Consider the following 13,581-nt stretch of genomic DNA (forward strand, 5'->3'; position numbering starts at 1 on the left):
TGGCTCTCAGTGGGCAGTCACACACAGTCCCTCCTCTGTCATCGGCATTGGACCATCTCCTGTGATAGACAGAATACTGGTCCAATGCCGGAGGTGGAGGCGGGACTGTGTGTGTGAATCCTACGTGAGAGCCGAGTAAACAGGAAATGGCGGCTTGGCGAATTCCGGTGGCACTTGTCCCCCTCCAAGGGACACTATCAGCATATAACACGCACCTATGATTTTCCCCCTATTTTCGGGGGTGGGGGGGGGGGGCGGGGTGGTAGAGTGCATGTTATCAACCGATAAATACGGTAATTGGTTGTCCGAGAGTGTCATGTGACTAGTCTGTCTGGCAAGGCGGCTGACCTCGTAGTTTAGTATAAGATTTGTCTCGCTGTGATGAGGATGGCTGTGAATATATATATATATATATATATATATATATATATATATATATATATATATATATATATATATATATATATATATATATATATATATATATATATATATATATATATATATATAATAAAAAAGGAGCGCAGAAACTTTTTGAAGAACCCTTTGTAAATGGAGGAGCAATCTTGACCTGCCTCAGTCCTCACGCAGACCCTCCACTATCATTCATTATAAGAAGGTAGAATTTGATGTACCTGTTGAGCGTCTGTTCCAGGAATGTGGGGTTCTGACTGAGCCGATCCACCAGGAGATTAAAATCTTCCTGTACAGACTTGGCTTGTTCAAAGAGAGATCTGGGCACTGGGGACGGGAGCAGAGTGAAAGGGGCAAAGTTCACAACCTAAGAAAAAAAAATAAAAAAGTAGAAAAAGAAACAAACTATCAATAAGTCAAGAACATATCACAAACTCATTTGTATCCCAACCTACAGCAATCACATTCCAGCCTTATTGGCAAAGTGTAATTTAGCTATAAAAAAAAAAAAAAAAAAAAAAAAAAAAAAAAAGGAAGAAAGAGAAAGATAAAAACAAATTATTTTTGTAACAAGGGTTGATATATTATTATACAGGATTTATATAGCGCCGACAGTTTACGCAGCGCTTTACAACATTGGGGTAGACATTACAATACAATTCAAGACAAGGGGAATCAGAGGGCCCTGCTCGTTAGAGCTTACAATTTAGGAACAACATGTTATGTTACTAGACATGACTTTCACACCAACATGTGTCTTTGAACTTTTCATTATTCAGATGTATCCGAATTTCCAAAGCACAGCAAATGATTGAACTGTAATGAATTTCAACAACTTCTCCAAAATAAATAATGAAATAAAATAAAACGCATGGGAATAACTAATTGGAGAAAAATTCATTTGGATTCCAAATGGAAAGATGTTGCAATAAATACAGTAAGGTATAAAAGTGAAATATAAGAATAAAAAGAATGTAGCAGTCTTCTAAAATTCGAATCAATTTGAAAAAATAAATAAATAAATAAATAAATAAATAAATGAATATACTAATTAACTTAATCTTAATATTCTAAAACTAAATTTTGAAAAACGAAGCATTCTAATGTAACATATGACAAAAACAAAATTAATTAATTTAACAAACAAATCTGAAAAAAGCTAAATTTTTCCATCATGCACATCTCAATTTGCTCTAATACAGGCTACAGACGCCACTTACATCAGAAGAGTTCGGACTCTCCTTTGTCCTCATAAGAACGCCCTGCAACAAGGCGGAATCCACAGCGATGGGCGCCACCTCCTCTAGCAGCTGTGCGTTGCAGAAGACATCCTCCCATAAACCGGACATTTTGGAACTGCAAACTACAAAATAATTAATATACTAAAAATAAATAAGAAATCAATGCATAGTTAATGACAAGATACTTGTGTAGAAGAGAAAAAAAAAAAAAAAAAAAAAAAAGGTTATTCCTCCCTCTGTTTAATCTGCACTCTTTTTTTTTTTATATTTCTTTATTTTTGAAATTTTCATAAGGTTACAAACAGCTATAATTCCTATGCAGACCATTTCACGTGATCCTAGATACAACATCATTTCTTATAAAAATTAACTCCCTTTACCCACCCTCCCCCCCCCCTACCCACCCCTCTCTCACTCGATCCTCCTCCGTGGGGATCCTTTCAACTAGGATTCCACCATCTTCAAATAATTTTCAGTTTTAACAAATAATACCCAGAGACGCCATTTATTCTGATACCTTTCCTCCATATTATCCAGTTTGTACATTGACTCCTCGATAATTCGTATCCTTTCTAATCTTTCCGCCCATTCCCTCATCGAGGGAGGGTCAGATCTTTTCCATCTTAGCGGTATCAATGATTTGGCAGCATTCAATAAACAGGGAATCAAGGAATACCCGTACTCTCTCTCTCCTTTATCTATATCATGAAATAAGCAAACCCACGGATCCCTTCTAATCCTTTCCCCTGTTATTTCAAAAATAAATTCAATTACTTTATCCCAAAATGTCTGTATCTTAGGACACAACCACCATATATGAGCAAATGACCCCACCCCCAAGCAGCCTCTCCAGCATGACCGAGGGGTCGCGCTGCATATTTTATTTCCTTGTTGTGGGGTTATGTACCATCTTGTTAAAAGTTTATATGACATCTCTCGAGTCTGTGCATCTACGGCCACTGAATAGGTTCGTCTTATTATCCTATTTCTATGATAGTCATCCCTTAGAGATCCAATTTCACTTTCCCATTTTTCTAGATAGGGGGGGTAATTTTGCTCTACTCTTTCTATTAGGATTTTATAAAGTTTTGAAATCCTTTTTTCTAGGCAGTGACGGTTCACTAATAGCTTCTCCAATGGTCTTAATTGTTCCTTACCCCGTAATGGCTGTGATAAAGAGTGAATAAAATAATATAATTGATAATATCTCCATTTGTCTAGTGGTTTATGACCCCATTTCCCTATAATTTCCTCATATGTGCACATCCTATTACCTTCCATCACCTCCTGTAATTTAATATTGTTTTTCTTAACCCAACTACTATAATATAAATATTCCTCTTGACCTGGGATAAAAAAAATTGTGTCCAATAGTGGCATTAATGGTGAGTTGTGTTCCCAGTTATGTCGCTTATTTATTATATCCCATATCTGAAATAAATTTTTTGTGAGTGTGTTTGTGCTAAGACCTAATTCTCTGTGTTTTGCAGGAATCCATACTATTTCCCCTAATTCCCTGCTACTTAACTTAATTTCTAATTCAACCCAATCCTTTCCCTTTTTATTATGTATCCAATCTGGTATTCGTGAAATTGCTATAGCCTCATAATATTTTTGGAGGTCCGGCATTGCCAGGCCACCCCTATCTTTACTTCTTATCAGGGAATTCCGTGCCACCCTCGCCGTTTTTTTTTTCCATATAAATCTATTAATCAAGATTTTTAAATTTATTTAGGTAGACCTGTGGTAAAACTATTGGGATCATTTGGCATGTATAGGTGAAAATTGGCAAAATGAACATTTTGACTACATTTATTCTCCCTGTCCATGATAGAACTTTATGTTGACACCTTTCCAAATGTTGTTTAATTTTATTTAGTATGGGAATATAGTTGGCCTCAAAAGAGATCACTCATCTCCGAAGTCAATCTTATTCCCAAATATGCCAATTCCCTCCCACACCATCTAAAGGGGAGTTTGGATTGGAGGATACTCTGCTCAGTTATGGGCAAATTTAAATTAAAAATTTCAGATTTAGATATGTTAACCTTAAAATTAGAGACCTTCCCATAATTTGATAATTCTTCCATTATTGCTGGTATGGAAGACCCGGGGTTGGCAATATAAAGCAAAAGGTCGTCCGCAAATGCTGCAACCTTGAACTCCCTCTCAGCAGCCCATATCCCTTGGATGTTTCGGTTCGACCTAATGTTCAACAGCAGGGGTTCAAGCGATAATATAAATAATATTGGGGACAACGGGCAGCCCTGTCTTGTCCCGTTGAACAACTCAAGGGGACAGGACAGGGTCCCATTTACTCTTATTTTAGCCCTAGGGTGGGTATATAGGGCTTCTATCCAGCCCCTCATCCGCTCCTTCAATCCATACCTTTCTAGGACTTCAAACAGGAACCCCCACCCCACCCTGTCAAATGCCTTTTCCGCATCAATTGACATGAGTACCGTAGGGGTCCCCCGTCTAACAGCTTCTTGGGATAACATAATGGTCTTTAGTGTGTTATCCCGACCTTCTCTCCCTTCAATAAATCCAACCTGATCCTGCCGTATCCACTCTGGCACATGCGGTCCTAATCTTTCAGCGATAATTTTTGCAAACAGTTTAATATCTGAATTTAGTAAGGAGATTGGCCTATAGCTTTCTACTGCCGTTGGGTCCTTTCCCTCTTTCAAGATCAGGACCACATGTGTCAAGAGTGTTTCTTCGCGAAATTTTTCGCCCCTCCCTACTGCATTAAAATAGTCGCATAATTTTGGGACTAGCTGTTTTTGGAATTGCTTATAATAGGAGATCGGGAAACTATCGGGCCCTGGGCAGCCTCCCTTAGCTGTATTTTTAATCGCCCACTCAACCTCCCCCCTTGTTATTGGGGCTTCTAGTGCTTCCATTTCTAACTGCTTGGCTCTAGGGATATCTATCTGATTTAAGTAATCCTTTATTTCCGCCCTAACTCGATCCTCTGCCTTATCCTGTTGCTCGATATTGTAAAGGCCCCGATAATATGTAAAAAATGTATTCACAATATCATCTGGCATATTTTGTAAATCCCCCTCGGCATTCTTTACTTTTGGAATGAAAGTTCTATTTTTCTTTTCCTTCACCCTCCTAGCCAACCATTTACCTGATTTATTCCCCCATTGGTACCTTTCTCTTCCCAAAATATGGTAGGCCTATCCTGCTCCAGGCAATCATCTAACTCTCGTCTTTTTGTTATTAAATCTTGGGTATCCCGAATCCCCCCTGGTCGCCCCATCTGTTCCAGTCTCTGAATTTCCTCGTACAATAGGGTTTTCTTCCTCTCCCTTTCTCTCTTTTTCCCTGCGCCAATCCCTATTAATGCCCCTCTAACAACTGCCTTATGCGCTTCCCATAATACTGGGCTAGAGGTTTCCGGGATATCATTCAAACTAAAAAAATTGTACAATCTCATGCTCAATCCTTTCTACTGTCTCTTTATCCTGTATTAGAGATTCATTCAGTCTCCAATTCCTCATCCGTCCACGGTCCCCCCCCAATCTCAAGCTGGATCAGCACAGGTGCATGATCTGACACTGTTCTTATCTTTATTTCTGCCTTCCTAAGCGCCCTTAGAAATGAGTGTTCCAAAAAAATATAGTCTATTCGGGAGAAGGAACCGTGGACCGAGGAGAAATATGTATAGTCCCTGTCCTTTGAATGCAGTATTCTCCAGGTATCATATAACTGATATGCAGTCAGCGCCCTTAAAAACATTCTCTGTTTATGTTCAGAAATCCTGGGGCCCACCCCTGTAGTATCCATTTTAGGGTTCATACTCCAATTGAAATCCCCTGCCAGGATTAGTTTCCCTTCTTTAAAATCTTCTATTTTATTCAATACTTTCTTCAGGAATCTTCCCGTATTCTTATTTGGGGCATAGATACTAACAATTGTACATTTAAGATTAAACAGTTTGCCCTTTAAACACAGGTATCGACCCTCCGGATCCACTAGTCGCTCATCTAGAACAAATTTCATCGTTCTACTAAAGCCTATCGCAACCCCTCTCGAAAAGGGGGATGGGGAATCCCTGTAAAACCACAACGGAAAACTAATCGAATTCAGTCTAACCCCAGAAGTGCATGTTATATGCGTCTCTTGTAGGCATACTACATTTGCATCCATATATTGCAGTTCATCATTTATCCTATATCTTTTCCTTTTTGAATTTAACCCCCTAACATTATAAGTAATAACATTAAGAACTACCATGCCTCTCTACCCCGGGGTAATTCCCCCTCTTTTTTTTTTCCTTTCCTTTCCCCCTCGTTTACCTTTCCTTTTTGAGCGTCTAGTGGATCCAGTGGTGCCCATCCCCGCTAACCCCTTGGGGGGACCGAGTGAGAGTCCCAAAAAACAACCAAAAACCCTTCCCCTCCCTCTCCCTCCCTCCCTCCCCCTCCCCCCCTGTCCTATAACGGAACGTCTCGTAAGACTGGGTAGGACACCCCCCTTCCCGTTAAGCCTATGGCATTGGTGGGCCGATCTTTGTGTTCGCCTCACCCCCATAGTATCCCTGGGGCTCAGACCCTTATCTGCCCGAAGCCCCCACACACCTTCCCTCCTCCCCTCCCCCCCATCTCCCCCCCCCCCCCACACTCCCCCGCTCTCAGCATGGCCTATTAATTCACCTTAATTCCAGTAATCTATTTTCGGCTCCGGCTATTTGGTTGACTCTGCCATTTCCTCCCCTGGGTACTATTCCCCCCGCCCCCCAGTACATCCTCAACTCCCCATTCTATCTTCGGGGCGGGGTGTATGCTTAACTGCTCGCAAAATTCTAGGAGGTCTTCAGGGAAGCGTAGGACTGCAGATCGTCCCTCTTTCTTCCCTATGAGGCATGCAGGAAATCCCCATTGATATGGGATGTCCGCCGCTCTCAATAATTCAGTGAGTGGTTTTAGGCATCTCCTTCTACCCAGTGTCTCACCCGCTAAGTCAGGGTAAATCTGCAGTTCCATCCCCTCATAGACCACCCCAGACTGTGTTCTCCCTCTGTTCATAACTTGCATTTTATCTGCAACATTATGAAATCTCACTATAACGTCTCGAGGTGCTTCTGTTCTAATCCCCCGGGGTCGAGTTATTCTGTGTATTCTATCAATTTTCAATGGGGCTGAATCTTCCTTGTCCAATAGAGGGTTAAAAATCTGTTGGGCTATCTCCTCAAGGGCGGACCCGCTATGTGTCTCAGGGAGACCTTTTATCCGTATATTCTTCCTTCTACTTCTATTTTCTAGGTCCTCCAACTTATATCTGATTATTCTATTTGAACTCCGGAGGGCTGTTATCTGCTCTAAGATTCCTTCCATCTTACACTCTTGAGTTTCCACTCTATTTTCTATCTCCTCCACTCTCCCCAAGACCAAACCTATATCGCTTCTTATTGTTGCTATATCCGCCCTTAAGGAGATCTCCATTCTTGAGAACATCTCAGAAAGCATCTCCATGATTTGTGGGGACTGGGGGGTCTCTTTATGGCTGTCTAAAACCACTTCTTCTGCCTCTCTATTACCCATCTCTACCTCTCCCCGAGGATTATTCTGACCTACCTCTTCATTCTGCGGGTTTACTGCGCTTTTTTTTTAAGCTCACTTGACTTTATGGCAGGATTTTTTACCCCCCTACCTTCTTCCCCCTTCTGCCTACTAGGGCCCGCACGAGTTAGTTTTTCTGTTCTGGGGCTACCCGACCCTTCATCCTCTCTTATACTGGAATTTGCAGCCAGATATTTTTGGATTCCGACCGGACTTGTAGCCGGGGTGATCGTCTTATTTACTTTACCTGCCTTACCCCTCATTTTGGGAAAACCAAAACCCCCCTCTCCTTATCTATCAATCACTAGGGGTTTCTCTTTACTCCTTCCCCCCTAATCCAATATACCTCCCTCCCGGACCATTAGAGATCTCCAGGGGTCTGAAACCACTCACAGTAAGGCCCAGTAAGAACAAAAATACCTACAACGGTAACTAGCTTACTTTCGGGAAAAAAAAAAAAAAAAAAAAAAAAAAAAAAGGAGCAGAGTGGGGCCCAATTCAACTGCGTTCCACACCACAGGTAAATCCTCTGATCAAACAATAACATATATCTCAAGCAGTTTCACCTATAGTGCATAAGCATAAACAGCGTAAGGCTATTAATTATTAATATTATTACAGCTGTGACACTGAGTTCATTTTACATTGAAGATGAATTATCCCACTCTGACACCAAAAAAAACGAAAAAAGCGACAAACAACAAAAAAAAAGGAAATTAATATCAGATATGTCCAGATCTTTAGCTATTAAATGGTGGCAGGCGAAACATTCAAGCAACCAGGGAGAAGTTTTTTTTTTTTTTTTTTTTTAGAAAGTTTTTCCTGCAAAAGGTATCTCTTGCGTAAGATATCAAAAAATCAAGGAGCTTCCGATACCTATTGTTCACAGCCGCACAGCCTTCCTCCTTTGACCATAAAGATACGTATCCGCTTGGTTTTTTGTATTTAAAACAGAAGGAGAAAAAGAAGCAGGGAGGGATTAGCAGATAGAACAGGTTCCAGCGGCAAACAAATTGTTACTTTTCTTTTCCTCTTCTTATCTCTTTTCCCTTCCCCTCTCAGCTTACACCTATAGCCTGGCTACAACCGGATTGGGGTATACGGGAGAGATACTATCCTTCGGGGTGCACATTCAGGAACATCCAAAAACATCCAGGAACAACCTTCTTATTCCCAATAAGGGGGGGGGGGGGGGGGGGTAAACACAGGTAAGCCCAAACTATAGCCAAGAGATATACACCTTCTTATCTGGTATGCTGTCCTGTATACTGTCCTTAGCCGCTTCCAGCTTTGGGTTGCCCCTGCCCCCGTCTGAGCGCTTGTCTTACCGCAATTCCACCATCATGGACCGACCGCAGAATGCCGCCAGGCACATACGCAGCACCACGGATCCACAGCTCCTTTTCTAGCACCACGGATCCACAGCTCCTTTTCTAGCACCAGGTTCCAGAATCAACTGTCTTCTGGTTAGGGGATCTCCCTCGCTGTGGGATAGGCAACTGTCAGACCTTCCACCGATTCACTGCTCCAAACAAAGGCTGGCTGTAAGCGTTCGTCCCAGCGTTCGTCCCAGCGTTCGTCCCGACCGCGCCTGCAAGCTGACTAGGGATGATCTCAGAGACCGCCAGAGCCTAGTTTAAAACGGCGCGGCATTGCTGGAGCTCTCCGTGGGCCGATAGCGTTGAACGTAGCCCAGCATCGAGAGCGCGAGGAGAGGGAGACAGAGCGAGGCTCTCGGGAGATCCGGCGTGCGGCCGCTCCTACGTCATGGCGCTCCGCCCCCCTGTTTAATCTGCACTCTGATTTGGGGGGAGTCTCAAGCCACATACGAGGGGCCGCTGTTTAGGTGACAATTTGGGCTTCCATACACCAGTACACACTATTTGAGATCTACTTTGCATCTGACATTTTTAATCTTCCATGTTACAGTTCTTCGCTAATATCTCACGACTGCATATATACATTAAAATGATCGTAAAGTCTTTTAAATTAAAAATAACAGCCTTGATCCTCCTCTTCTCGGACCCCTCTTTGGAGCTCCTGGACCATCCTTTCTGTTGAGTGCTCTTAAAGCAAGCGGCTTGCTATGAGGGCACCTGAGCCGAGTCATAGCTCCCTGTGTCCATTGATACACGGAGCCGTGGCCCACCCCCGTCCCCTATTCTCATTGGCTGGCTGACTTTGACAGCAGCGGGAGCCAATGGCGCCACCCCATGAGGGGTGTCTGTCTCAGCCCATGAGGAGGGGAGTCCCAGGCAACCGAGACATTCCTACAACAGTGCTGAAACTAGATGGGGCTCAGGTAAGTATTAGGGGGGCTGATGCACACAGGTTTTTTTTTTTTTATCTTGATACATTAAGATAAAAACCACTTCTGACTTTACAGTCACTTTAAGTCATCATTGAGGATTTCATCATCCAATAAATCCCTAGATGATCTATCTTTGGGGTCCTCAGCTCCTTATGCGCCTATGATTTCCCCACAGATTCTCGGTGGGTTGTTGACCATATGCAGTGTCCAATTTCTTTCATATTTGATACATGCCTCCTATAGCTTCCTGAGGAAGTAGTGTAGGTTACAGCAAATTAAGCAACACGGGGAGGACGCCATGCCTAACCAAATACGAGGGAGGGCTCCACTACAGTCCCTGTGCCCATGGGCACAGTTGCTTCTCCTCAAAGATGTTGGGGAAAACAGGAGGTGTTGATGGGGAGGGAAGGTCCCACAAGCAGGGACAGATATGCAACCCCCTCCAGGTCCATTGTCCTGAAATCATGGGGGAAGCATATACTGGGAGGAAACTGAAACTAGCATGAGGACCTTATGGAAAATAAACAATTTCAATGTTCCTGTTAGACCAGAGGAAAAAAAATACTGGAGGCGACTAGGCTCTTTTTATTGGTTATGCGTTTCAGGTTTTAAATAGGCCGAGTCCGTCCGTCAGTTTTGTCCTGAAAGACGATTGGGCTGTGAGCATTTGATCAAATGGCGCCCGGTCCTTCTCCTCCATATTTACTTCCTGGAGGGGTCCTAGTCACTGCCTGTGTTACATGGACATTTCCCATTGGCCAGGCAACAGTGGACCTTCTCAGGATCCAGAAAAGATCTGAAGTTGGACCGAGAGGAATAAATAAGAAAAATGAAAAAGGTGAACTATATGCTGGCCACCTCCCCGGAACCCACTGCACATTAGACCAGTGGTCATCAACCCTGTCCTCAGGGCCCACTAACAGGCCAGGTTTGCAAGATAACTGAAATACATCACAGGTGATATCATTTGCTGCTCAGTGATTGCAGTATTCTAGTCTGCATCTCCCCAAGGCAATACATAAAACCTGGCCTGTTAGTGGGCCCTGAGGACAGGGTTGATGACCACTGCATTAGACCATGATCCCCCGGGCTGCTAGTGTAGCGGGAATCCATCATAATGCTTGCAGTAGCAAGAACTCATTGGTCAGTGCTGCCATGTGACCATACTGATCAATAAGACGTGCATATGAGGCTTTCTTTGGTACCCGGGCCCAGCAGAAAGAATCGCTTCCCACTGGACAATACAGTTGAATTGTCATTCTGACCAATGAGTGCTTGACATTGCGAGCATTATAATACATATTCCAGGGCTGTGTATTGCAGTGTACAGGGTGGCTATGATTTTTGCAGTTAACTCACCTTTTCACTAGTTATGAAAGGGTGAACTTACTATTTACTGGAAGGTTGTGTCAAGAGCCAACTCATGGAAATAGCCACCAGAAAAGGGGAATGACAGGAGAGCCCATATAGTGTAATATTGTGTTAAGACAGACTATACGACAATAATAAGTACGGTGAAGGAAGTGACATGACTTACATCTTTCAAGGTTGTGAGTGACCAAGAAATAGCAGAATCTGCAACATGATAGATCTACTCGTAAAGAATACAGTTGTCTCCACGAAGAAAGGAATGCAGATTCCTCAGAGTGGAACCAATCCTAGGTCTGCTCAGTGATCATCAGAATGGTGAAGACAACATGGTTTCCATTCAAAATGACCCATTGTATACTTGCCGTGTATAGACGGGGCGATGATGACGGCACTGGTAATGACTGCAGGTCATTATAAAAGAAGAAGAAAGAAGAAAGAAGATGAAAAAAGAATGAATAAAAGAAGATGTGACAAATGTTGGTGAGCTTGATGAACCAGTATTTATTAAAAACAAAGACGTGTCCGTCACTTATATTGGTTAATCTTTTATCGTTACTTATGATCCCTACCACTGCTATCACCATCACCTTGTCTATACAGGGGCTCCTCTTCAAGTATCAAACAGTTCTCTTTTGATTGATACCAAGTCTCTTGAAAGTTCAGTTCAGGCATTTGAGTCTGCCAAAGGCACTCCTATCAAGATCTGTACACCACACACCTGAGCAAAAGCGCCTTCAAGAAAGCTGCTTGAGGCTAGGTTCACACTATAGCGATGCGGGAACGCCGCGAATCCGCGGCGTTTTCCCGCATCGCATGACTCCCGCCGGCAGTTCACACTGCCCTATGCGAACGGCTGGGAGTGTTAATGAAATGTTAATGACACCCCCAGATCCGTCCGCATATCGCAGTGCGATCTGCACACTCGCACAGGAATCGGATCGCATGGTGTGAACACCCATGCGATCCGATTCTGCTGCGGACCAAAAAAAGGGTCCCGTGCGAGTTTGCTGCGGGAGCGATGCGAATTCAGCCAGCCATACTATCTGTATGGCTGAACTCGCATCGCTACGGAGATCGGATGTGATTTGCACTGCAGTGCGGTGCGAATCACATCCGGATCTCCCCCCGCAGCAGTGTGAACCCAGCCTGAATGTCAAATGCTGTGTAAATGCTTTCTGAAGTTGCCTAGATTTTACAAGCAAGGATCAGACAATGGCCCTGTGTGTAAGAATTTGCAGCCTTGGCATGGAAGGTAATGGAAAGTATGACCAATACCACCGAGACTGACAGCAAGCCAACAGATGACGTTGTTCCACCAATGTCCCCCTGAACCCGGACATTATGGGATTTGTGTTGTAAGCTTGTTATACAATCATTTTTGGTAAATGGATAGTCAATATCAGAAAGCTAAATATTACAGACTGTTTTTATAACCTTTTTGCACAAAGCCGCTGTTAAGAAAATTGAATATGAGCTTAAAGTGGGGTGCACCCTAAAAAAAAAAAAAAAAAAAAAAAAAAAGGCAGCAGCTGACTTTTAATAATGGAACACTTACCTGTCCCAGGGTCCGGTGATGCGGGGGAATGAAGCCCCCCCTCGTTCCCTGCGCCGTCATTCTTACTGTGGGCACCTGGCTGTGGCTTCACAGCCGGGCACCCACTGCGCATGCGCGAGCGCCGCAGGGCATCGTGATACGCCACACAGTCATCTGAGACACGTGACAGGTCCCAGATGACTGTGCGGTGCGAGGGGAAGTGATGTCACCAGCCCAGGCAAGGAAGAGGCAGACTATGCCCACGTACACACGGTCGGAGATTTTGCCAACCAAATACGTCAGATTTTGCCCGTTGGATTTAGTCCGACGGATTGTGTCTGAAACTGCTACATACACATGGTCGGGCCAAGTTGGCGAAAAATCCGATCTTTCAGAACGTGATGATGTAATTTCATTACGATGGGACTACGTTCAGGCTAGTAGCCAATAGCTTTGATGTAGGAATTTGATCTGAGCATGCGTGGCACTTGGTCCGATGAAAATTCTCTACACATGATCGGATTAGGTCCGTCCGGCCCAGTTGGTCGGGAAATATTTCCAACATGTTGGAAAATTGGGTCGGACGGAGATTCGGACGGAATCAGTCCGATGCATACCACACACAGTCAGATTATCTGACGACACGGTCCGATAAGACTCATTCCGACAGATTCTCCGACCGTGTGTACAAAGGCTATGAGGGACCCCCTAGCAACAGGTATTTAGAGGCGAGTAAAAAAAATTCTTCTTCAATTTTTTTTTTAAGAATTTTAAACCATTTTTTATTTTTTGGTGGCAACACCACTTTAAGGCAAACAGCTAAAACATCTGGTTGAATTAGAAAAATGGAAGCCGTTTCATCTGTCAAAGGAACGGTAACATTTCTCCATCCAGTGCTGGGATTTAATCAGCACAACTGCGCTCGAGACCCAACTTATTTCTACTGCAGTTATGCAACACAGACTGGTCTCCTCCCCAACCCCAGCCTGTGAATGGATAGTGAATGAACAGCAGCCTACTGCCAAGGTCATTACTCTGCTCTCTCTTCCTATCAGCATACAAGCACAGCCCGGCTGTCTGGAAAACAAGGCACAAAGGGGTCCATTTATAAACATTCCTTGGGTGAAGACATGACTG

At 43.4% G+C, this 13,581-nt stretch overlaps 1 protein-coding gene across 2 annotated transcripts in view; it reads right to left on the minus strand.

Annotated features, from left to right (window-relative positions):
• GSS (glutathione synthetase) overlaps positions 1-13,581 on the minus strand; it is a 52,655-nt gene that overhangs the window by 23,317 nt on the left and 15,757 nt on the right. Inside the window, exons 2-3 of one of the 2 annotated variants that reach the window (XM_077458981.1) lie at positions 1,635-1,770; positions 636-781 (exon numbers count right to left, since the gene is read on the minus strand). In XM_077458981.1, the coding sequence (XP_077315107.1) occupies positions 636-781; positions 1,635-1,763 (275 nt within the window). In that variant the 5' untranslated portion in view covers positions 1,764-1,770. Of the gene's footprint in view, positions 1-635; positions 782-1,634; positions 1,778-13,581 lie in introns of both variants that reach the window. The other variant, XM_077458982.1, reaches the window with a different exon arrangement.

This window comes from Lithobates pipiens, unplaced genomic scaffold (assembly GCF_037356315.1).
Source record: "Lithobates pipiens isolate NorthernLeopardFrog02 unplaced genomic scaffold, aLitPip1_a1.2 Scaffold_28, whole genome shotgun sequence".
Taxonomy (NCBI): Eukaryota; Metazoa; Chordata; class Amphibia; order Anura; family Ranidae; genus Lithobates; species Lithobates pipiens.